Source organism: Mixophyes fleayi, chromosome 4 (assembly GCF_038048845.1).
Source record: "Mixophyes fleayi isolate aMixFle1 chromosome 4, aMixFle1.hap1, whole genome shotgun sequence".
NCBI classification, from domain to species: domain Eukaryota; kingdom Metazoa; phylum Chordata; class Amphibia; order Anura; family Limnodynastidae; genus Mixophyes; species Mixophyes fleayi.
In genome coordinates, this window is record NC_134405.1 from 8,486,288 (window position 1) to 8,514,097 (window position 27,810).

The window sequence follows — 27,810 nt, forward strand, 5'->3', positions numbered from 1 at the left end:
AAACTGAGCAAGAAAAGTCTTTTGCTTTGCTCTATATAGAGAAGTGTTTTACACTGTAATGAAAATTGTTATCATAGTGCTAATTATATGGAATTAATGGAAAACATTCTCCTTACTATAGTAGAAGATGTCAGATGGAATATAAAGTAAGAAGTGACCTGAATCCTAAAATTATATAGTGATTATTGGTAGGAGACACTGAACTTTAGATCACACTAATTAGGTAATGAGCACCTAAGGGGTGACGTCCTTTCCCCTGTTTTACATTCTCACACATGTCTTCTATTACTACTGATCACATTATCATTTTCATTTTAATATTTTGCTTGTGAAAAGAACAGTCTAACATAAAAAAGAGTTTTCTTCGTACTAAATCACATGCACAATTTTTTAAAACTATGACATGTTTAGTAATATAGATGATTATGTTCTCTAAAGTCCAAAGAGTATATTGAGATTTAATCCATATAATTCCATATTATTTGTACTACTGCAGCCATCTCTGCTTTATCAAAAACAATTTGCATTGGAAATCACAGGAGCACTTCTCACTTGTTAATGTTATAGTTCGCTGCACTGGTTACTGTGACAAAACATGTAGATTTAATTTGGTATACAATAAATATTTATTTATTGCCGATTTTGTTCATGGGAGCTCCACCTACAGCTAAATATGTAAAGTGCTTCATTAGTCCATTATCTACTGTGCATATCTACAGCTTTGTGCTGGAACAGGTCTTTTGCTCACACTCTCTGCCTAGATAATAGATGAATAATAAACAAAAAGTCCATTTGTTGACATAACAGGATGTCAGAGACTGTCATGATCTAATTAAAATTCAAGATTTTAACAGGTGTCAAGGTCTAATTAGAATTTTCCTTTATAGTATTTCTCCTATGAAATGTTTATACCTCATTTACATGTCAATGAGCTTTACATGAGACCTGGAGACAAACAGTCTGAGAACCTTCTGGTCATCCCGGGAACTATTGAAGAGAGATGGGGAGGAATGACTATAAATAGGCAGTATCAGCCCAGTGTTAGTGAGTTGGTGGCTGGAGAGCTGGAAGGACGGAACAGTAAGAATGATCAGGAGGGAAAGAGATAGAAGGAGAAATCTTCAGAGTAAGGTAATTATATTATGCTTAAAATGATACATAATCAAATTTTGTGTATATTATGTTGTAAATATTGCAGTGTTATACATGTGTTATGCGTCCTTGCCTTAACAATGTTTGAATAGTTAGTACTACAACCTAACATAGTTATATTTTTTTCATTACACTAATGTGCATTGTAGTTTGCATTATCATTAGTAAATATTGTATAGCAATATAAATATCTGGATAATACACTGTACATTATATGTATCTACTTTCCCATATGGTTGCAGTGTAGTTAGATATTCATGAACCACTATAAATATCAATTTATATTATCTTCATAAAGAAAAAAATAAGCACAAACAGGCTACCCAAATTATATACCACACATCCAATTAATAATATAAAAAATGATACTTATTAGCATCCAACATACAAAATTAAAACTGCCTTTTAATCTTAAAATAAAATAAATGGGTTAATACTTCTCTTGGTGCACACACCAGTGTAACACATTCATTACTATATCCACGAATTGTGTAAATAGTTATTTGTCACAGATATATCCTATATAAGGGAGGAGTCACTCCAAGTGCTAATTGTAGGTATTCTGTTAGACTACTAGGGAATAAATAACATCCCTCTTATAATTCAGAGGCATAGATGGTGTTATCCAGATCGCTGCTTTCGGGAATAATTAAGATCAATGTTTTCCTTTGTATACAGCAAACAGTATATTCAGCCTCCCAAAGTGCTTCATAATCCAGTCTCTCCCCAGCAGCACATAAAACACAGCTCCCCGTCTGTAACCTTATCACGGCTCAGTGTATTTGCTGTGTATAATTAGCAACTTCGGGACCCAGGTTTATCCTACCAAATTCAATAAGGACATATGTGACCATTCAGGCTACACTTTTCTGGTTAAACAAATCTTTCTTTTTTGTATTTCTCCGCATAATCAAACTCCTTCAGACATGTGGAATTGACAGCTAAACTTATTTGTAACTTAGAGCTGACCAGTCATGACTTTCTCTATCACAGATAACAAGTGATACAATCAATTCATTTCCATTAGTATGATATCAAACATAGCATAGCAGAAATATTAAATTTATCAGAAAAGAATAAAACAATATACAATGCTTTATTGTTTTATGATATTTGTAGTATAACTGATTTTAATTGGCTCTGAAAGCTCAATGATATCATCTATGACTCCGAAATGTAAGAGGTAAGTTATTTACTCCCTAACAGTATAACAGAAGAATACCTGCAATTAGCACTTGGAGTGAGCTTCACTTTGTAAAGGATATATCCTTGATTAAAAACTATTTACACAATTCATGAAATATTAATAAATGAGAATACTTCAGTGTTTGCTCCACCAGAATTATTATTCATTTTATTTTATAATGAAAAGGCACTTGGTTGCTTTTTCTATTTTTTACTTAATTAGATGGATTTTACTTTAATTTAGTATGTTTCGATATTAATAAAAATTTATTTATTAATGATTATTTGGATGAAATGCATATACTTGGGCTAACCTGTTTGCGATTATTTTTATCTTTCTGAAGTTTTTGGTGGTTAAATTTTTGCACAGTAATTTATTATTGGAGCAGCAAATCTCTTCACATATAATTAAAAAATTGAAATAAAGACAAAAAATTATTAGGAATTTATATTTCATTAAGATAGATTTCATCTGAGTATTTTTAACTGATCTAATTTATCGTGTGTAATAAGGGTTTTAGGTCATTGTCCAATTAAAATTTTGTAGATTTTAGATTTTGTTACATTGATAATATATTTGCAAATATATTGATGGACATTTCTAGATTTAATCCTAAATAGTATAAGCCATATATGCGATGACTGAAAAAATATAGCTCTTCCACAATCTTAAATGCCAACTTTGTTGCACAATTGTTTAAGATTAAGGCCCAAATAGTTTCCTGAGCCAAATTATATAAATATGCACTCAGTGGCCACTTTTACAGGTATACCTTTGTAGTACTGGATAGGATCAACCTTTAAGTTGCTGCCTCATGATTTTCTGCCTCATTTTGAAAACCTTTTTTTCAATCGTGTACATATTGTTAATTTTTTTTCACAGAAGCACCACCTACAAAAAAATATGTAAATTACTTAATTTAGTAGGGAGAAGGTGGTGAGTACTTAATCACATGTGCAGATATATCACAGGTTTTAATTTTGTGTAGATGTGCAGATAAGCTTTCACAGTTTTGTTTTAAGAATTTATGTTTGTTTGGCAATGTACACAAAATAAAAACAATGGTCAATAATTGGGTCATATTTGTTAGTGTATAAAATATTCTTGTATTCCTTACACAATATAACACTACTACTATTAAAATATATTAATAGGTGTTATAGGCTTCTTTATATAAACATGTTTTTTTCTTACAGGTGAATTAATGAACAGGATCACTCTAAAAACAAGAGACGTTTCTGAAAGCAACTTGTACTCTGAACATTCCAAAAATATACCGTCATCAACAAGTCATATAGACTACAGACATTAGTTATTCATAAACTCTTTCTCGTTCACACAATCTAATTTTATTTTTCAATAGAAAATTCCTTCTACAAATAAGTTCTTGCTCCATAATTGGACAGAAGCCCTATCTGTGCGCTGAATGTGACAAAAGTTACAAATCACAATTGACCAAACATCAGAGGACTCACACCAAAATGAAGCCATTTAAATGCTCTGAAAGTAACAAATGTTTTACCCAAACATCAAAACTTGCAAGACATCAGAGGATTCACTCAGGAGAGAAAGTATTTAAATGCTCTGAATGTAGCAAGTATTTTAACAAAAAGTCATATCTTCTTAGACATCAGAGGATTCACACAGAAGAGAAACCATTTAAATGCTCTAAATGTAGTAAGTGTTTTACCCAAAAGGCAAATCTTGTAAAACATAAGAGAATTCACACAGGAGAAAAACCATTTAAATGCTCTGAATGTGGAAAGTGTTTTACCCAAAAATCATATCTTCTTAGACATCAGAGGATTCACACAGGAGAGAAACCATTTAAATGCTCTGAATGTAGTAAGTGTTTTACCCAAAAGGCACATTTTGTTTTACATCAGAGGATTCACACAGGAGAAAAACCATTTAAATGCTCTGAATTTGGAAAGTGTTTTACCCAAAAATCATATCTTCTTAGACATCAGAGGATTCACACAGGAGAGAAACCATTTAAATGCTCTGAATGTAGCAAGTGTTTTAGCCAAAAGTCAGATCTTGTAGAACATCAGAGGATTCACACAGGAGAAAAACCATTCAAATGCTCTGAATGTAGTAAGTGTTTTACCAAGAATTACAATCTTGTTGCACATCAGAGGAATCACAGAGGAGAGAAACCATTTAAGTGCTCTGAATGTAGTAAGTGTTTTACCCAAAAGTCAGATCTTGTAAAACATCAGATGATTCACACAGGAGAGAAACCATTTAAATGCTCTGAATGTAGTAAGTGTTTTACTCAGAAATCAAATCTTGTTGTTCATCAGATGTTTCACACAGGAGATAAATCATTTAAATGCTCTGAATGTAGCAAGTGTTTTACCCAAAAGTCAGATCTTGTAAAACATCTGATGATTCACACAGGAGATAAACCATTTAAATGCTCTGAATGTAGTAAGTGTTTTACTCAGAAATCAAATCTTGTTGTACATCAGATGTTTCACACAGGAGAGAAACCATTTAATTGCTCTGAATGTAGCAAGTGTTTTACCCAGAAATCAAAGCTTGTTGTACATCAGAGAATTCACACGATATAAACCAAATAAATGTTCTGAATATAACAAATGTTTTTTCTGAAATAAGGACAGAGCTTTGAGTACTGAATATTTCTACTGGAACACATCACACTTCCCTATTTCACAATACATGTGAGTTTATTAGTCTATGTTATAGCCTCCATGTTCTTTCCCTCATGCTTTTCTATTACTGTCTTATTTCCATCTGTTATGACAACTATGTACTCAGAAAAAGTTATTTAGTAAATGTTACATGAAATATACTGGTTTCTGTATCCCATAGCAACCAATCAGATCATCACTTTTCTGGTATGATGATAGCAGACTGCTAGTAGCTGATATATGGTTGCTATCGGTGACAGCACATCCTTGCTCTTCACACCATGTTATTAAATAACTCCCAAGGAAAACACATTGTTCCCCAGGGTATCTGTAAATAGTCAAAGTAAAAATCTGTAAAAGTATAGTATAGTTTAATATAGTATGGTATAGTATAGCACTCTGTAGTCATTGTCATCAGACAGTACTGACAGTACTGACCTGTATATAGACTGAAGGACCATGTTCATACAATATCTATAATTACCATTTATGCTACTGGAAGTTGTTTCTATCACACTTGATGTTTAATAAAAACTGACATTAAAAAATGTGGAGATTCTGTTTTTAAATGTGGAACTAATATCTATTTCAGTAGTAATGAGTATTGTACATTCTTCTGCATTTTAGAAGATGGACCCAGGGGTGATAATTAGGTGGTCATCCATGCTGACAATATGACAACCAATGATGAAAACACAGCAACAAACACATTAGTAACACACAGCAAATGTATTAGCAATGTGCTTTTTTTGCCTGTACTGAAATATAAACACAGGGGTCTGATTCATCAAAGAACATAAATGCCAATTTTATGCAAATAATCTGCAAATTAAATCTGCGAATGCCCATATCCGGACCATTCACAACTAAACACAGCAATGTTCAATTCATCTGCATATGCAAAGAACACTTACTACAGGTTACGATTTCTGTAAGGGAATGGGCGGGGAAGCAGCGTTCTCCCTTATTCTATGTACAGTAAGGGCGTAAAAGGGGGGATGAATGCGCAAACTCACTTCTTATGAACCATATAATCAAAGTTTGATAATACCATATACTAGACCATCACAATCTCACATATCAATGGAAAAGTATGTATACATAATCATGAATCCCTGAATATATCTCCTTAATAATAAAACATGCATGTACACAGCATCCAATATTTGATTCTTAAAATATATAGAGATCAGACTTTAGTATCTTTGTTCCATATCCTGATGGATTGAATACTTTGCTATTCTCATGAAATGAAATCAAACAGTAGAATGGTGTAATATAGAGTCCTGAATCAGTATAAAAATATAGAGCAACAATGTATTTCCCTAAAGGAAGAAATCCAGATGACTCCACAATAGTTATACACGTTGTTTCAGCGATATAGAGCTTGACACAAATCAATGTATACAGATGAATTTCCTCCGTATAAGTGGTATATAAATTTCCATCAATAGGTAGTTCTTGATATAATAGCCCCCGATATATTTAGGGCAGAAATGTCTTATTCACTTTATGGAGGAAGAAAATCCCGGGGTAATCGCCCACAATGTATTTGGGCATAAATAGCTCCCCCGTTTTGGAGTAAAGAGTGATATTTAACGGTAATAGCCCACGTTATAATATAGGCAAAAAAGAGAGATCACATAAATAACTCCCCCGTTTTCAGAGTAGAGGGTAATATTTAGCGGTAATAGCCCACGTTGTGATATAGGCAAAAAAGATCGCTTACCCGCTTCTGGGGGACGAAGAGTAATTTACTCGCCTCTCTGCCGCTCTGGCGGCTATTATGTTCAGCTGTTTCTATGGTGCGCACCATAAACTGTCCGATCCAAAAGTCACCTCCAGTCTAAAGGTTCCTCCTAAAAATAGCTTCGTGCACTGAAGCTATAGTGATCCTCACGATCTCCTCCTTGGAATGGAAATACATGCACTGAGCAATAAGAAAGTCTCTGCAACGCTTTTCGTCTGCCTCTGCAGACTTTTTCAAGCAGTATGAGCGGCAGAGAGGCAGAGTTTGCGCATTCATCCCCCCTTTTTCCCTTTATATTGTAATTATAGGAGATTGGACACTATCTCCATTGAATCGCTGTAATTTACTTCTTATACTGATTAGCAACATTTAAATAGAGCGCCAGAGATTTTGTGTGTGTTTTTTACAGTAAGGGCGTGTCAAACACGAGCGCACGGAGCAAAATCACATTCAAACTCTGGGAATTTCTCAGGTACTTAATTCTCTGCTGTATCTCTTGCTCCAGCTACAAGACTAGTTTAGGTCCTGATTACTAGTGATGACAGTCTTGTATGCATGCTATAACATATGTTTTCAATCAGGAGGAACTGTAAAAATGTATTTTATGTTCAGTAGATATTACAAACATCCTAATAAATTTATTTCATTTGGGGGGAAAAAATTAAAAAAACATGTTTTAATTAATGCCTATATTATTAGCAGGTGACATTAATTGAATAGGTTTTTGAGATCCCTTAATTGTTGAACTCAAGAGTCTGCAGAGCTGATTACTGGGCACATTCAATTAAAGCGCACATTGCTCTCAGTTTACATGACTTGATGAATCAGTCCCAGGGTCTTACTGATAACCAGTAATTGCTGAGTAGAAGGAAAGATACATAGTATTCCCTGCTAGCTGCTGTCTCTTCTTGTCTCCCGTCCTAGAGAGGGACAACTACTCACTGTTTAATGGTCACTAATTTAGTACACTCAACTAACATCTCCCCATTACATATATACACACACATATCCATCAGCTCCAGTACCCTGCAATACCCTCAGACCACCTCCAGGCCCTTGGATTAAATTACTGCCCTACTTGAACTGCAAAATTTCCATGAAAAAAATAAAAATAAATAATAACTATTCTGTACCCACCAAGTCCACTCCCATATAGATATGTCCTTTATGGGCTCCTTTTTCACGCAGAAGGCAACCTTCCCAGAGATCATTCCCATTTTATGGACACATTATGCAGGGGCTTTATTAACATATAATTTCATTAACACCCCACAATAATACTGAATGTGGTTGAATTAATCACTCTTTTCAATTTGATCTTTAGCTCTCGATATCCATCAAAGACTTCTTTGATTTTATTACTTCTGATGACATTCCTCATCTTCATCATCATCGTTTATATATAGTGCACCACAGATTCCATAGTGCCGGACAATCAGCTTACAAGTATGACATACATCTTACAGATACGACAAACACGAATATAATAAATATATTAGCTGATTCATAAATAAAATTAAGCACAGCAACATGCACATGGATAGTCATGAGCTGACATACGGCTGGTATGGATACAAGTATGAGTTCCATGTGTGAGAGTCAACAAACAGCAGAAGACTTTGCTATATCAGAGTCATATGAGACTGACAGACATGAGGTTTAGGGAAAAGAGGACTCTGCCCATGATAGCTTACATTCTAGACAGAGGGAGTAATAAGAGAAAGTTGATGCAAACAGGTCATGAATAGATGAGGTCGACAGAAGAAATAGTTGGAGTGGACATGATGGTCTAGGAGGGAGTATGGTTGCTTTGTCAGAAGATTTATATTTACTGAGGAAAATATCAATCATGTGTTTCTACTCTATAACCAGATCAAACGCTTTTTCATGTATAAATGTATCCCACTAATAAATGAGCAGAGCTCAGTTCTATCTTGACATTGGCATGTCTGTATCTTGATTACTGATCTCCTGGTTAACCAGCATCTATTCTCACTGATATCTGAAGGGACTTGATAAAGGAGAGGTAAAATTACCCTATCCCCAATTAACCTACTAGTAAGTTTTTTGAGTGTGGGAGGAAACCGGAGCAAACACAGAGAAAACATGCAAACTCCACACAGATAAGGCCTTGGTCGGGAATCGAACTCATGACCCCAGTGCTGTGAGGCAGCAGTGCTAACCACTTAGCCACCGTGCTGCCCTTATTCTTGTGTCTTACTCTGCACTGAGCTTCAGGAGTTAGACATGACCCCGAGCATGTGTAACTGTTACTAATGGATGAAACCGCTGTGCACGCATCGTACTTGTCCCAAAGTATACGCCCATTTTCATTAAGTTACAGCAGTCACCGCCCATCGCACACCTCTTATTACCTCAAAAGACGCAGGGTTACATAAGTGGTGTTTGTGTATGAACCTGCTATTACATTGAGTAACAGTTCTTACTTAACTGGCTGTTTTCTTTACTTATCTCCCTGTTCTGGGCATACACAGTGTGTTTTTACGCACAATGAGCACAAAATCAGCTGATAAGTACGGTAATGAATCAGTCCCAATGTGTCTGGGTGTGTGCCGTAATTTAACAGCTAACGAAGCAGAAAGTGACACTGCACCATTAGACTATTAACAATTATCAGCAAAAGCTATTAAGAAAAAGGGTAACAATCATTAAAGGATCTAAGAATGAACCTGATAATAAGATCTTACATGATACCCTGCAGAGTGTAAATTCAAATTGGGTTACAAATTCATCCTGCCAGGACCAGATACATATGACAATAGCCGGTCAATGCTCGGATGCTCTTATTGGTCACATACAGATCATATATAATCCTGTTGCAGAGTTGCAGTAATCGCTCTGTACGTGTAGAGATGTATCCACTTTTACGTCCTGCATCTGATAGTGCTTCCAGCATCACAAGGGATTCTGCTGAGAGAGGGGACTGGGAGAAGGAGAGTAAAACCAGAATTGGTCCCTGCTTGTACCATGTAACATCCACATGAAGAGACATTGATTTGTTCATCCCCCTCTATCTCCTCTGCATGTACCATCTGCTTGTGCATTGTAACCAGCCTGCCTTACTTTCTCTTCTTTCTACACCAATATGTCAGTGTGTAGTGCTCTCTAGGGCATTAATATTATGTCCTATGACATTGTAACCAGCCTGCCTTACTTTCTCTTCTTTCTCTGCCAATATGTCAGTGTGTAGTGCTCTCTAGGGCATTAGTATTATGGCCTATGACATTGTAACCAGTGAGCTGCAAAGAGTGAGATATTTACGTCCTTAGTTCTACTATGTTACTGCCGAGATAATAAAGATTGATTGTAAACTGTATGTGAGATTTCAGTGAGAATGATCCCTGTATAATATGTCTATGCTATAGTGCTGCTCCTTATGTACTGTGATCTTTGTGCTTCAGTTAAATGATGAACAACGTGCTGTGACAGCACCTTTAACTACAACACAATTACAATTTATAGCAAAACCATGTTTTGGAATCATAGATTAGATCAGTAGAACATAAGACCTGTATGTTCATAATATGAATAAAACCAACACTCCATGAGAACAACACATGAAGCCAGTATCTCATGTCAGAGGAGTCACATGTGGTTATTATGGAGTTCCCGTGTTCCAGGATACCTAGCAGAGTACAATATACAATACTATAATGTGACATGGTACTGCTGGTATATGTGCTGTGACAGTATACAATGTGATAATGCTCTATAGATGTCCCATAACCACTTACAGCTGGGACCTGGGAATGCTGTATGCTTTCTATATAAATATTTCTATGATATCATTTTTGTATCCCATGAAAGATCTATATCTAATATTTACCTCATCCTTTCTGTCGGGCAGATAAATGTAATGTACTTTATGTGTTTCCCTGGTGTACTTTAATTGTGTCAGTGTAATAGTTTGCCAATCAAAGCCAACACTGTACTTACTGACTGATGCTGCAGTAATCCCTGAACGTTATATTGACAGCTGTCACTCACACATGTCTGAGATGTGACATGTGTCTTTTATGGCACTTTTATATTCCCTTAGTACACGTCTGCAAACCCATTAAATATTAAGTTCACTGTCTTTTAAACGAGTACTGAATCATTTTCCTCTCTCAGACTGAGAGTTTGGACCGTTTTACTATAAATACCGTCAATATTTCTATTGATGTATAATAATGAATTAGTAACAAAATATATATTTCAGCCTAGGTTATCAGTTAGGTTAACATTAATAAAATGTATCCCAAAAGCTACACAAACAAATTAATATCTAAATTGGGCTCTATACAAAATATAAAACATGTTCAATAGAAATGAAAACTGAGATGATACGTATGGAATAATAATAATAATATTAATATTATTAATAATAATAATAATAATAATAATAATAATAATAATAATAATAATAATAATTAAATAATGAGAATTATAAAAATAAAAAATGACTTCTGACTCCTAGTATGTTCTTTTTAAAACACCACATATAAATTTACACTGACATTCTCTAAGCGCCTATCTTGCTCTTGAACCAGATGAAGAGCACAGATCTGAAGGTAAATTGTGTATAGTATGTACACATGTATCAGCTTGTAGATTGGGACTTTTTTTCCCCTGTTGTCGGTAAATCGCTAATCATTAGAATTTCCCTGCAGTACGTACCTAGCCTTACTGCTGATACTTAGAACAGGTCTTTCTGCTCACACCCTCTACATAGACAATAGGTGAATCCTAAACAAAAGGTCCATTTGTTGACATAACAGGATGCCAGAAACTGCAATGATCTAATTAGAAGATTTTACCTCCTGCTGAGGTCTAATTTGAATTTTCCCATGTAGTAAGTGACCTTAGGAATGTTTATATCTCATTTACAAGTCAAAGAAGTTTACAGGAGAAACTGCTTTCATTAAAAAAACTTACACATTTTATGAAATCCTAATTTAAAAATCACCTGGAGACAAACAGTCTGAGAATACTATTTTATCATCTGGGAACTGTTGATGAGAGATGGGAGGAATGACTAAATATTAACATACATTTGTAATATATGTATAAATATAATAATGGACAATCCTGGGTTTTCAAATAAACTGTATGAGACATATATGTAAAGACAGGTATAATATAGTTCTCCCACAATCTTAAAAGCCCAATTTGTCACACCCTTAGTTATGATTAAGTCCAATTCATTTCATGAGCCAACCATTGATTACATGATAACATAATATTATGAACACTACAGATATTGACTCCATGGGGTAATTAAAATTAATATTAAAGTCAATTTATCAGACGATGCTCTGAAAATGTGTTTTATATATTCTTATCTTCCTATAAATTCTCAGAAAATTCCTCTTAATAGTGATGTATATTAATCTGTGTCCAAACCATATCCCTTCAGATGTCCAAAATATAATTATGTAGTAATCCGTAATGTATCATTTCAATTCCAGGTAGTTATCAAATTATGTTATCCACTTTCTATATATTGTATCAGTGATTCCCCCCATATCAGCCATAAGGGGCCACGAGTGTGACCAAATTAATCGACTGAGCAACAAAAGTCTTTTGCTTTGCTCTATATAGAAAATTGTTTTCCACTCTTTTGAAAATGCTAATTATATGGAATTATGAACTTAATGGAAATCATTCTACTTACTATAGTAAAAGCTGTCAGATGGAATATAAAGTAAGAAGTGAACTGAACCCTAAAATTATTTAAGTGATTATTGGTGGGCGACACTACATCACTAAGGTAAATTTGATATAACATTTTTGATGAACTTTAGAACACACTAATTAGGTAATGATGACCTAATGGGTGACGTCCTTTCTCCCTTTTTAACTTTTTCACACATTTTTTGTATTACTACTGATCACATTGTCATTTTCTTTCAATATTTTCCATGGCAAAAGAACAGTCTAACATGAAAAAAGAACTTGCTTCATACTCTATCACACATCCAATTTTTTTAATTATACCATGTTTAGTAATACATATGATTATGTTCTCTAAAGTCCAAAGAGTATATTGAGGTTTATTACATATAAATCCATATTATTTGTATTACTGAAGACATCTCTGCTTTTTCAAACATAATTTGTATTGGAAATCACAGGAGCACTTTTCACATGTTAATTCTATAGTTTTCTTAAGTTATAGCTACTGTGACAAAATATGTAGATTTTATTTGGTATACAATAAATATTCAAATTTTAGATGTAAATTCCAATGTGCCTCGTTTTTTTATATCAAATTACATTCTTAAGTGAACTTATTGTCTATTTTATTCATGGGAGCTCCACCTACAGCTAAATATGTAAAGTGCTTCATTAATAGGGAGTAGGTGAAAAGTCCATTATCTACTGTGCATATATACAGCTTTGTGTTGGAAAAGGTATTTCTGCTCACACTCTCTGCCTAGATAATAGATGAATAATAAATAAAAACTTAATTTGTTGACATAACAGGATGTCAGAGACTGTGATAATCTAATTAGAATTCAAGATTGCACCATGTGTCAAGGTCTAATTAGAATTTTTCTTTATAGTAAGTGACCTTAGGAATGTTTATACCTTATTCACATGTCAGTGAGATTTACCTGAGAGACCTGGAGACAAACAGTCTGAGAACCTTCTGGTCATCCCGGGAACTATTGAAGAGAGATGGGGAGGAATGACTATAAATAGGCAGTATCAGCCCAGTGTTAGTGAGTTGGTGGCTGGAGAGCTGGAAGGATGGAACAGTAAGAATGATCAGGAGGGAAAGAGATAGAAGGAGATATCTTCAGATTACGGTAATTGTATTACGCTTTAGAATATAATGATATATACACAAATATTTGGAGATACTATGTTGTAGATATTGTATTGTTATAAATGTGGTATATCTTATTCTTATAAGCAAAATTTTGTTGTACAATTAACATAAAAAATAACACACACACACATATATATATATATATATTTATATATATATATATATATATATATATATATAAAAGCACCAAACTTTCCAGAGGACAACAGATATCTCAAGTAGATACATAAACAAATGTTTGTGTATAGTTAGTACTGCAACCTAACATATTTATAATTATTTCATTACACTAATGTGCATTGTATATTCTGTACTTTGTATTATCTTTAGTAAATGTTGTATAACAAAATAAATCTGGGTTAATATGTCTTAAACTTTAAAAATCCTGATAATACACTGTACATTATATCTATCTACTTTACCACATGGTTGCAGTGTAGTTAGATATTCATGAACCATTATAAATATCAGTGTATTTATATTATCTTTAAAATGAAAAATTGAAGCACAAACAGGCTAGCCAAATTATATACCACACATCCAATTAATAAATAAAAAAAATGATGCTTATTAGCATCCAACATACAAAATTAAAATAAAATCCACCAAATTTAATAAAAAATAGAAAAATAGCCCAATTGCCATTTAATTGTAAAATAAAATAAATGGGTTAATATTTCTGTTGGTGCACATACCAGAGTATAGTCATTCATTAATATCTCTACGAATTGTGTAAATAGTTATTTGTCACAGATATATCATATAAAAAGGAGAAGTCACTCCAAATGATAATTGTAGGTATACTTTTGTTAGACTATTAGGGAGCAAATATCATCCCTCTTATAATTCAGAAGCATAGATGGTGTTATTCAGATCAATGCTTTTGGGGCTTATTAAGATAATGTTTTCAATGTATTTCCCATGTATGATATGCAAATTTGGGACCCAGTTCTCTCGTTTGCCAAATTTAATAAAGACAAACATGACCATTAGGCTTTCCTGGTCAAATCTTTTTACACTTTTCTCCGCATAATCAAACTGTGGTATCTTCAGACATGTGGAATTGACAGCTAAATTTAATTTTAACTTAGAGCTGACCAGTCATAGCTTTCTCTATCACAGATAACAAGTGATGCAATCAATTCATTGCCATTAGTATGATATCAAAAATAACATAGCAAAAATACTACACATATCATAAAAGAATAAAACAACAAAAAATGCTTTATTGTTTTTTGATATATATATATAGTATAACTGAATTTAATTGGCCTTGAAAGCTGAATGACACCATCTATGCCTCCGATATGTAAGAGGGAAATTATTTACTCCCTAACAGTCTAACAGAAGAATACCTGCAATTAGCACTTGGAGTGAATTTTCATTTGCATAAGATATATCCATGATTAAAAACTTTTACACAATATGTGAAAATATTAATGAATGAAAAAACTTCTGTGTGTATAATACCGGCATTATTAACTCTCTCATTTTACTTTATAATTAAAAGGCAATTGGGTGCTTTTTTTCTATTTTTTATTTAATTAGGTGGATTGGATGATAGAAAATGTTTATTTTTTAATGATTATTTGGATGAAATGTTTATATTTTGGTGAGCCTGTTTGCAATTATTTTTATCTTTTTGAAGTTTGTGGTGGTTAAATCTTTACACAGTAATTTATTATTGGAGCAGAAAAACTCTTGACAAATAATTAAATTGAATTAAAGCAAACAAAAAATTAGGAATTAAAATTTCATTAAGATAGATTTCATCTGAGTATTTTTAAGTGGTCTAATTTATCGTGTGTAATAAAGATTTTGGGTCATTGTCCAATTAAAGTTTTGTAGATTTTTGATTTTGTTACATTGATAATATATTGATGGACATTTCTAGATTTTCTCCTAAATTGTATAAGCCATATATGCGAGGACAGGAATAATATAGCTCTTCCATAATGTTAAAAGCCAACTTTGTTGCACAATTGTTTAAGATTAAGGCCCAAATAGTTTCCTGAGATAAATTATATAAATATGCACTCAGTGGCCACTTTTACAGGTATACCTTTCTAGTACTGGATAGGACCAACCTTTAAGTTGCTGTCACATGATTATCTGCCTCATTTTAAAAACATTTTCTTCAATTGTGTATTTATTGTTAATTTTGTTCACAGAAACACCACCTACAAAAAATATGTAAATTACTTAATTTAATAGTGAGAAGGTGATGAGTAATTTATCACATGTGTAGATATATCACAGGTTTTAATTTTGTGTAGATGTGCAGATAAGCCTTCATAGTTTTCTTTTAAGAATTTATGTTTGCTTGTCAATGTACACAAAAAAATCCAATGGTCAATTATTGGGTCATATTTGTTAGTGTATAACATATATTTGTATTCCTTATACAACATAACACTAGTACTGTTAAAATAGATTAATAATTGTTATAGGCTTCTTAATATAAACATGTTTTTTTCTCACAGGTGAATTAATGAACAGGATCACTCTAAAAACAAGAGACATTTCGGAAAGCACCTTGTACTCTGAACATTCCAAAAATATACCGTCATCGACAAGTCATATAGACAACAGACATTCATTCTACATAAACTCTTTCTGTTTCATACAATCAAATTTCATTCAATAAATAAAACCTTCTACAAATAAGTTCTTGCTCAATAATTGGACAGAAGTCCTATCTGTGCTCTGAATGTGACAAAAGTTTTACTTATAAATCACAAGTTAATATATTTTAGAGGACTCACGAAAAAATGAAACCATTAAAATGCTGTGAATGTAAAAATTGTTTTACCCAAAAATCAAAACTTGACATCAGAGGATTCACACAGGAGAGAAACCATTTAAATGCTCTGAATGTAGCAAGTGTTTTACCCAGAAATCAAAGCTTGTTGTACATCATAGGATTCACACAATATAAACCATATAAATGTTCTTAATATAACAAGGGTTTTCCAGAAAAAAGGACAGAGTTTCTAGTACTGAATTTTTCTACTGGAACACATCACACTGCCCTGTTTAATAATACATGTGTGTTTATTAGTCTATGTTATAGCCTCTGCACTGTTTCCCTCATACTATTCTAGTGCTGTCTTATTTCCATCTGTTATGACAGCTGTGTACTCAGAAAACATTATTTAGTAAATGTTGCAAGAAAAATACTGGTTGCTGTATCCCATAGCAGCCAATCAGGTCATCACATTTGCTCTTATGATGATAGCAGACTGCTAGTATATCTGGTTGCTATTGGTTACAGCACATCATTGTTATTTACACTATGTTATTAAATAACTCCTAAGGAAGACACATTTTTTGTTAGGGTACCTGTATTTATTTTATACTGTATAGTCATTGTCATCAGGCATCACTTACCTGCATATAGACTGAAGGACCATGTTCACACAATATCTGTAATTACCATTTATGTTACTGGCAGCTGTTTCTATAACACTTGATGTTTAATAAAACTGACATTAAAAAATGTGGAGATTCTGTATTTAAATGTGGAACTAATATCTATTTCAGTAGTAATGAGTACTGTACAGTCTTCTGCATTTTAGAAGATGGAACCAGGGGTGATAATTAGGTGGTCATCCATACTGACAATGTGATAACCAATGATAAAAACACAGCAACAAACATATTAATAACACACAGCAAATGTATTAGCAATGTACTTTTTTGCCTAAACTGAAATATAAACACAGGGAGGAGTGAAAAGAACATAAATTTCATCTGCAGATGCGCATATCCGGACCAATCACAACTAAACGCAGCAATGTTCACTTCATCTTCATACGCAAAAGACACTAACTACAGATTACGATTTCTGGGAGTGAACGGGCAGGGCAGCAGCGTTCTCCCTTATTCTATGTACAGTAAGGACGTGCCAAACACGAGCGCACGGAGCCACATCAGATTCAAACTCTGGGAATTTCTCAGGTACTTAATTCTCTGCTGTATCACTTGCTCCAGCTACAAGACTAGTTTAGGTCCTAATTACTAGTGATGACAGTCTTGTATGCATGCTATAACATGTGTTTGCAATCAGGAGGAACTGTAAAAAAATTATTTTATGTTCAGTAGACATTACAAACATCCTAATAAATGTATTTCACTTGGGAAAAAACAATTAAAAAAAACTTTTTTAATTTCTTTGCCATTAATGCCTATATTATTAACAGGTGACATTAATTGAATAGGTTTTTCTGATCCGTTAATTGTTGAACTCAGGAGTCTGCAGAGCCGATTACTGGGAACAAATTAAAGCGCACATTGCTCTCAGTTTGCATGGCTTGATGAATTAGGCACAGGGTCTTACTGACAATCAGTAATAGCTGAGTAGAAGAAAACATACATAGTATTACCTGCTAGCTGCTGTATGTCCTTGTCTCCTGTCCTCCAGAGGGACAACTACTCACTGTGTAATGGAGGCTAATTAAGTAAACTAAACCCACATTTTCCATTATATACACATATCCATCAGCTCCAATACCCTCAGACCACTTCCAGGACAGCGCATTAAATAACTGCATTATTTGCATTAGAAAAATAAAAATAAATTATAACTATTCTGTATCCACCAAGTCTACTCCCATATAGATATGTCCTTTATGGGCTCCCTTTTCACGCAGAAGGCAACCTTCCTATAGATCATTCCCATTTTATGGACACATTATGTAGGGGCTTTATTAACATATTATTTAATTAACTCCCCACAACAATACTGATTAATCACTTTGATCTCTTTCTGAATCACTTTCAATTTGATCTTTAGCACTCATGTGTGTAATATATCTATATATTCTCTATCAGTACTGTGGTATCATGTGTATAATATATCTATATATTCTCTATCAGTACTGTGGTATCATGTGTGTAATATATCTATATATTCTCTATCAGTACTGTGGTATCATGTGTGTAATATATCTATATATTCTCTATCACTACTGTGGTATCATGTGTATAATATATCTATATATTCTCTATCAGTACTGTGGTATCATGTGTGTAATATATCTATATATTCTCTATTAGTACTGTGGATTCATGTATGTACTATATCTATATATTATCTATCAGTACTGTGATATCATGTTTCTAAAATATCTATATATTATCTATCAGTACTGTGGTATCATGTATGTAATATATCTATGTATTATCTATCAGTACTGTGGTATCATGTATGTAATATATCTATATGTTCTCCATCAGTACTGTGGTATCATGTGTGTAATATATCTATATATTCTCTATCATTACTGTGGTATCATGTGTGTAATATATCTATGTATTATCTATCAGTACTGTGGTATCATGTATGTAATATATCTATATATTCTCTATCAGTACTGTGGTATCATGTATGTAATATATCTATATATTCTCTATCCGTACTGTGGTATCATGTGTGTAATATATCTATATATTCTCCATCAGTACTGTGGTATCATGTGTGTAATATATCTATATATTCTCCATCAGTACTGTGGTTTCATGTCTGTAATATATCTATATATTCTCCATCAGTACTGTGGTATCATGTGTATAATATATCTATATATTCTCTATCAGTGCTGTGGTATCATGTGTATAATATATCTATGTATTATCTATCAGTACTGTGGTATCATGTATGTAATATATCTATATATTTTCCATCAGTACTGTGGTATCATGTGTGTAATATATCTATATATTCTCTATCATTACTGTGGTATCATGTATGTAATATATCTATATATTCTCTATCAGTACTGTGGTATCATGTGTATAATATATCTATATATTCTCTATCAGTACTGTGGTATCATGTGTGTAATATATCTATATATTCTCTATCAGTACTGTGGTATCATGTGTGTAATATATCTATTTATTCTCTATCAGTGCTGTGGTATCATGTGTATAATATATCTATATATTCTCTATCAGTACTGTGGTATCATGTGTGTAATATATCTATATATTCTCTATCAGTACTGTGGTATCATGTGTGTAATATATCTATATATTCTTTATCATTACTGTGATATCATGCGTGTAATATATCTATATATTCTCTATCAGTACTGTGGTATCATGTGTGTAATATATCTATATATTCTTTATCAGTACTGTGGTATCATGTGAGTAATATATCTATTTATTCTCTATCAGTGCTGTGGTATCATGTGTATAATATATCTATATATTCTCTATCAGTACTGTGGTATCATGTGTGTAATATATCTATATATTCTCTATCAGTACTGTGGTATCATGTGTGTAATATATCTATATATTCTTTATCATTACTGTGATATCATGTGTGTAATATATCTATATATTCTCTATCAGTACTGTGGTATTATGTGTGTAATATATCTATATATTCTCTATCAGTACTGTGGTATAATGAGTGTAATATTAATGTAATGGCCCTGCACAGGAGGTCCGGCTAGTACTGATAGCAATTGAATAGCAAACTCTCTGCCTCAGTGTAATTACTAGCAAACTGCATTGTAAGTCATACAATTAATGTGTCTGAATCTTACTATGAAAAAAAACCATTGATTAGCTATTAATATTTTGTATTTTTTATTCGATCTTCTAGATTACTTATCTGGTAGATATTATTTAATCTCTAACTGTTGCCTTTTACCAATGTAGACTTGTGGCTGAATGAGGATCATCTGATTATCTGCTGCCGCTGACTTACGTGTTTATTTAGTTCATCTGACACATGTGATACATCGACGCTCCCATTGTATTTATGTGATGTAATGTGACACATTGTTGCTTCCACTTAGGTTATTGTGATACATATATGTGATACATTTAGTTGTGCCTCTTGTCACAGTTGTTTCGTCTATTCTTGTTTAAATTACATTGGTTGATTATTCTAATCAGAGTTTCTCTGTTCTCACAAATTTGTACATACTCTGATAATCTGTTCTTTACTCTGAGCTGTTATTATTCCATACGTGATTATCTGTTTTACTGATATTTTGCTGGTAGAAAGAAGTCAGATCCATTAATACATGTAAAAAAAAACTTTTAATACTTATATATGTTCTGAATTTTAATCTTAAATATCAAAGAGGTTTGCAGCAATCCTTACAAAGTTGGACATTCGTCTTTCCGTTGTACAGGTGATTAGTGATCAGATGTGATTGAATACATCACATATAAATACTGAGACTGTGTCACCTGGATTCATCCTTCTGATGAAAGTCCAACAGCACAGAAACGTGTCAGGGTTCTTACTACAGTCTCCATAAGGATTGGTCACATTATTCTCAGAAGTAGATCTCTGCTTTCAGTATTTATGAAATTCGATATCTATGATGAGCCTATTTTTCCCTGTTATTTTAAGGCAGAACTCTGGTAATTGAAGGGTTTTAGATCTCAACATTTATCACCTGTAGACTGACTGTATGTTTTCAATCCCAGATTCCATGAATGACATTGCACAGTGAACCCAGGTGACATTAAGTTACCTGATATATGATCATTGTTAACAGCTAGTTCTAATAATTGTATACATAAATCTTTCAATCATGTTCCTGAGGGTGCTATCATCTGCTTTATAACAATTGAAAGGAGTTTTCTTTATTGTGTATTAAATAGATTTGATAGTTATAAATGAGGTTCTGCTATATGTATCATTCTGGCTTTATTTAGATGAATATCCTCAATAATCTGCATTTACAATTTTATTTATATTAAATAATTTACTTATATCTTTTGTTATAGTGTATTTTTAACAATGAATTAGAGTTACTGCTGATATGTACAATAGGACATTCTGCTCACACTGTCTGCCTACACAATAGACAAATCCTAAACGAAAGGTCCAGACTGTGCTGATCTAATTAGAATGTGAGATTTTAACACCTGCCAAAGTCTAATTAGTATTTTCCTTTGAAGTCAGTGACCTTAGGAATGTTTATACCTCATTTACTTGTCAATGAGATTTACATGAGAGACCCGGAGACAAACAGTCTGAGAACCTTCTGGTCATCCTGGGAACTATTGAAGAGAGATGGGGAGGAATGACTATAAATAGGCAGTATCAGCCCATTGTTAGTGAGTTGGTGGCTGGAGAGCTGGAAGGAGGGAAATCTTCAGACTAAAGTAATTATATTATACATAAGAATATACTGATATATACAGAAACATTTATAAGTGTTATATTATAGATATTGTATTGTACATATGGGATGTGTTTTTGTCTTAGCAATGTTTATATAGTTATTATTACAATCTAACAGCATTATAATTATTAGAGTACACTACTGTGCATTGTATATTCTGCACATTGTATTATCTATTAGTAAATATTACATTGTAAAACAAAGCTGGGTTACATGTGTTGAACTTTAAATATCCTGATAATACACTGTACATTATATGTGTCTGCTTTCTCCTATGGTTTCAGAGTAGTTAGATATACATAAACCATTACGTTTGTAATATATACACAAGCATATTTATGGACATTTCTAGATTTTCACCTAAATTGTATGCATCATATATGAAAGGACAGGAATAATTTAGTTCTCCCATAATCCTAAAAATCAACTTTTGTTGCACAATTAGTTAAGATTAAGGCCAAATAGTTTTATGAGTCAACCATTGTATACATGATAATAAGTATAGTTTGGCAATAATATATATTCTCTATCAGAACTGTAGTGTCATGCCTGTACTATATCTATATATTCTCTATCAGTACTGTAGTATCATGTGTGTATTATATCTATATATTCTCTCTCAGTACTGTGGTATCATGTTCATAATATATCTATATATTCTCTATCAGTACTGTAGTATCATGTGTGTATAATCTACTATATAAATGCCTAGTGGCGTGTATGGAAAAAAAAACCAAGCTGCAGCACCACCTGCTGGGCAGAGTTATACACTATATCAGTACTGTGGTATCATGTGTGTAATATATCTATATATTCTCTATCAGTACTGTGGTATTGTGTGTGTAATATATATATATATATATCTACCAGTACTCTTGTGTAATTTGTGTAATATATATACTGTATATCAAAATATTATGATTACTCCAGATAGTGTATTTTCTCCAAGAGGTAATTAACATTAACAGGAAAGCCTATTTCTCAGATAATGTTCTGAAAATTTGTTTTATATATTCTTATCTTCCTATAGATTCTCAGAAAATTCTTATTCACAGTCATGTATATTAGTGTGTGTCCAAACTACATCCCTTCAGGTGTCCAAAATATAATTATGTAGTATTAAAAAATGTATCACTACAATCTGAGGGAGTTACCAAGTTTTCCCTTCCATATTCTATGTATTTGTATCAGTGATTCCATCCCCATATCAGACATAAGGGGCCAAGAGTGTAGATTAATAGACTGAGCAAGAAGTGTTTTATTTTGCACTATAGAGAAGTGTTTTACACTGTATTGAAAATCGTTATCTTAGTGCTAGTTACATGGAATTAATGGAAATCATTCTACTTACTATAGTAGAAGCTGTCAGATGTGATATAAAGTAAGAAGTTACCTGAACCCTATAATTATATAAGAGATTATTGGTGGGAGACACTGCACCACTAAGGTAAATGTAATACAATATTGTTTAAAAAATGTAGAACACTAATTAGTTAACAATGACCTAAGGAGAGACGTCCTTCCCCCCTGTGTTACATTCTCACATATATCTTCTATTACTACTGATCACACTTCATTTTCATTGTAATAGATTATTTGGGAAAACTAGATATAAATAAATATTTGTTCTAAACGATTTGTTCTTGTCACAACATTAGTGAGGACTGAGAGAGTCTTCAATACTGAGATCATTTATCTTTCCTCCCTGTAATAGTAACACTTTGTACTGGGAGAGCACCTCATAGAGAAACATATAAACTAAGGAAAAAGGATGAGAATAAATGGGATAATTTACTGGTATTTATACCGATGTCATCTCTTTATCATGTGTGAATAATACATATTTGCTTTAAATTGAATAATGGTAACAACAGACAGATCTGCCTATACTAGGAAGCATTTTAGAATTATCACAGTAAAGAAATATAAAATCAATGGTTAACTTAACTGGATAAATTATTATAGGGCCATCATATGATAAATGTCAGCAAATAGCTTAATTATTGCTTTACTATAAAACATGCACCCAATTGTCTTTATACTATGATATGTCTATTAATAGAGATGATTATGTACTCTAAAGTCCAAACATTATATTGCGGAATTACCACATATTATTTATATATATATATATATATATATATATATATATATATATATATAGTATATAATATAAGTTATACTATATATAAAATAATATATTATGTGACTCCAGAGTGCCCTCTTAAGTGTATTTATTGACTATTTTGTCCATGGGAGCACCACCTACAACTAAATATGTAAACTGCTTTATTAATAGTGAGTAGGTGATGGGCAATTATCTCGTGTGCCGATATATCACAGCTTTGTGTCTAGTAAGGATATACAGAGAAAGCCTTCACAGTGTTTATTTAGAATGTATGTAATTTTAATTCTACTTTTAATACATTGGTATCTTTCCCATATTATTAGCGCCTTACTCAGTGTTCTTTATCTGATTTCGTAAATCTGTTCTTGGCTGGTCGAAGATGTACAAGATCTGAATCTTTATCTTCAGGATAACGTGTATTTATTGCATAATACTTTATATTATGGCTTATTTTTAACAGTGAATCATGTTGAAGTCAAAGTTAGTGCTGCCTAGACAATACATACATAAAAAACAAAAGGTCCATTTGTTGACATAACAGGAAGTCAGATACTATGATAATCTAATTAAAATGCAAGATTTTACCATGAGTCAAGGTCTAATTAGAATTTTCTTTTATAGTAATTGATTTTAGAAATGTGTATACATCATTTACATGCCAAGAAAGTGAGAGACCTGGAAAGAAAAAGTCTGAGAATATATTTTGGTCATCCTAGGACCTATTGCAGAGAGATGGGGAGGAATGTCTATAAATAGGCAGTATCAGCCCAGTGTTAGTGAGTTGGTGGCTGCAGAGCTGGAAGGATGGAATAGTTAGAAAGATCAGGAAAGAAAGTGATACAAAGCAGAAATCACCAGAGTAAGGTAATTGTATTGATACATAAACACAATTGCATATATATTATGTTGTAGATATTGTATTGTTATACATGTGTGGTGTGTCTATGTATTTACAATGTTTGTATTGTTAGCACTGCAACCTAACATAATTATAATTATTAGGGTAATCATTTGTTCTTTTTATATTCTGTAATTTGTATTATCATTATTCAATATTTAAATACAAGATTTCTTTCCTCATTTTGATCTGTTTTTCTTCTACTTTAATAGTGAGTATGTGGAGAGTACTTAATCTCCTATAGGGTTGTATCACAGCTTATTGTCTTCTGTGAGTATACAGATAAGTCTCCACATTTTTTTTATGTATATATGTGGCAATATACAGAAGAGCAAAAACAATTGCCAATGGTTGGGTCATATTTGCTTGTGTATAAAATATATTTGTCTTCTGTACACAACATTACTTCTGTTATAGTAGATTAATTAATGTAATAGGCTTATAAATATTAACACACTTTTTTCTCTTGGGTGAATTAATGAACAGGATCACACTAAAACCAGAAGACATTTTGGGAAAGGACTTTGTACTCTGAACATGAGTGTTCCAAAAGGATAGTCTCATCTACATGTCATACAGACTACAAACATCAGTTCTTCATAAACTCTTTCGTAATTCTCACAATCTTATTTTATTTTTTTTAAAAAAGAAACCTTCTACAAATAAGTTGCTGGTAACTAATACGCTAGAAGTCCTATCTCTGCTCTGAATGTCACAAAGTTTTTGCTTGTAAATCACAACTACATCAGTGGACTCACACAAGAATGAAGCCATATAAATGCTCTGAATGCTACAAGTGTTTTACCAAAAAGTCAAATCTGGTTGCACATCAGAGGATTCACACAGGAGAGAAACCATTTAAATGCTCTGAATGTAGCAAGTGTTTAGCCCAAAATTCACATCTTGTAAATCATTACATGATTCACACAGGAGAGAAACCATTTAAATGCTCTGAATGTAGGAAGTGTTTTAGTGACAATTCAACTCTTGTTGCACATCACAGGATTCACACAGGAGAGAAACCATTTAAATGCTCTGAATGTAGCAAGTGCTTTACAAAGAATTCATTTCTTGTTGCACATCAGAGGATTCACACAGGAGAGAAACCATTTAAATGCTCTGAATGTAGCAAGTGTTTTAATGAGAATTCACATCTTTTTGCACATCAGAGGATTCACACAGGAGAGAAACCATTTAAATGCTCTGAATGTAGCAAGTGTTTTGCGCAAAATTCACATCTTGTAAATCATCACATGATTCACACAGGAGAGAAACCATTTGAATGCTCTGAATGTAGTAAGTGTTTTAGTGACAAATCTACTCTTGTTGCACATCACAGGACTCACACAGGAGAGAAACCATTTAAATGCTCTGAATGTAGCAAGTGTTTTACCAAGAATTCAAATCGTGTAAGACATGAGAGGATTCACACAGGAGAGAAACCATTTAAATGCTCTGAATGTACTAAGTGTTTTAGTGACAATTCAACTCTTGTTGAACATAAGAAGATACACACAGGAGATAAACTATTCAAACACTCTGAATGTAGCAAGTGTTTTACCCACAAGCCAGCTCTTATGCAACATCAGATGATTCCCACAGGAGAGAAAACATTTAAATGGTCTTAATGCAGCAAGTGTTAAATTGAAAAAAAAGCACTTGTCACTCACCAGAAGCATCATACACAAGAGTCACCCTGATGATCTGAATGTAGCATATGTATCATAAACAAGTTATCTTTTTGTATTATCATAATATCCATACAGAGGATATGCAGTTTTTTTTTATCTGAAAAGTGTTATATATAACACCAAGTCCATCGTATATGTCAAAGAAGACTAGAGTGGTCTGTCAAGGGGACTTGGGGGCATTTTCCATCTGGGATTGTCTAACTGTTATGATCTAGAGCTGCAGTACACAATCACACAATGACAATGAAGCAGCCCTTGCTGAGCTTGTAATATACAGCTGCTCTGCTCATGCAGGTACAGGGACTAGTAGAATAAAGAACGATCTATACAGAAGAGAGTTCCAGCAGCTCTTCTCAGTACTGGGATTACTTATATGACAGGCAGAGCTATGACTACCGAACATATCTAAACTAACCTGCACACTGCCCTGTTCCACAATACATGTGCTCCTATTGGTCTCTGTTACATCTCCTTATTGTTTCCCTCACACCTTTCTACTGCTGGCTTTGTTGCTGTATCCTATATCAACCAATCAGATCATCACATTTGTTGTTTTGATGACATCAGACTGCTAATAGCTGATATCTGGTTTCTATTTGTTATAGCACAGCCTTGTTCTTAACACCATGTTATTAAATAAGCCTCAAGAAGGAGACATTGCTCCCCAACCTACTTGTAGAGGTCCTTCATATGTATTTCTTAGGAATCCAAATCAGATAGTGCTGACCTGTATATAGACTGAAGGACCATGTTCACACAATATCTGTAATTACCATGTATGTTACTGGCAGCTGTTTCTATAACACTTGATGTTCAATAAAATCTGATTATGATACATGTGAAGACTCTGTGTTTGATTGTGGAACTAAGATGTTTTTTCAGTATCAATAAATATTGTTCACTCTGCTACATTTTAGAAGATGGATCCCAGGGGGTTGTGTGATACTGACAATATGAAAACCAATGATGAAAACACTGCAAAGACCAGTTATCATTATTAACATACAGCAAATGAATTAGAGGGATGTAGTAGAAATTTCTACAATGAAACTGTAGACATTTTGAAATGTAAAATGTCTAAACCATAATGTCAACTGAGATAATGTCCATGTACAAAATTATGTCAGCATCGTAAAAATGTCTTTACATTTAAAATGTTGACACCTAAACTGTTGACACATAATATTGTTGACACATTCATAATGTTTACACTCTTTTAATGTTAACATAACTATTATCTACATATACATAATGTTGACCTGTGAAATTTTGACTATGTCAGTCTGTAGATTCTAACGTCAGCACAACCTATCTGACTTGTAATTTAAAGCACACAGGTTAAGTGTTT

General features: G+C 33.0%; 2 protein-coding genes across 2 annotated transcripts in view; both read left to right on the plus strand.

The window, feature by feature from the left end:
* LOC142149632 (uncharacterized) overlaps positions 1-16,521 on the plus strand; it is a 34,364-nt gene extending 17,843 nt beyond the window's left edge. The window contains exons 2-3 of the mRNA XM_075204952.1: positions 3,846-4,891; positions 16,415-16,521. Of these exons, the coding sequence (XP_075061053.1) occupies positions 3,846-4,891; positions 16,415-16,521 (1,153 nt within the window). The remainder of the gene's footprint in view (positions 1-3,845; positions 4,892-16,414) is intronic.
* A 9,014-nt stretch (positions 16,522-25,535) lies between these two features.
* Positions 25,536-26,399, plus strand: LOC142149633 (uncharacterized). The gene has a single exon (XM_075204953.1). It carries the CDS (start codon positions 25,536-25,538, stop codon positions 26,397-26,399), a length of 864 nt encoding a protein of 287 aa, XP_075061054.1.
* The last annotated feature ends 1,411 nt before the right edge of the window (positions 26,400-27,810 follow it).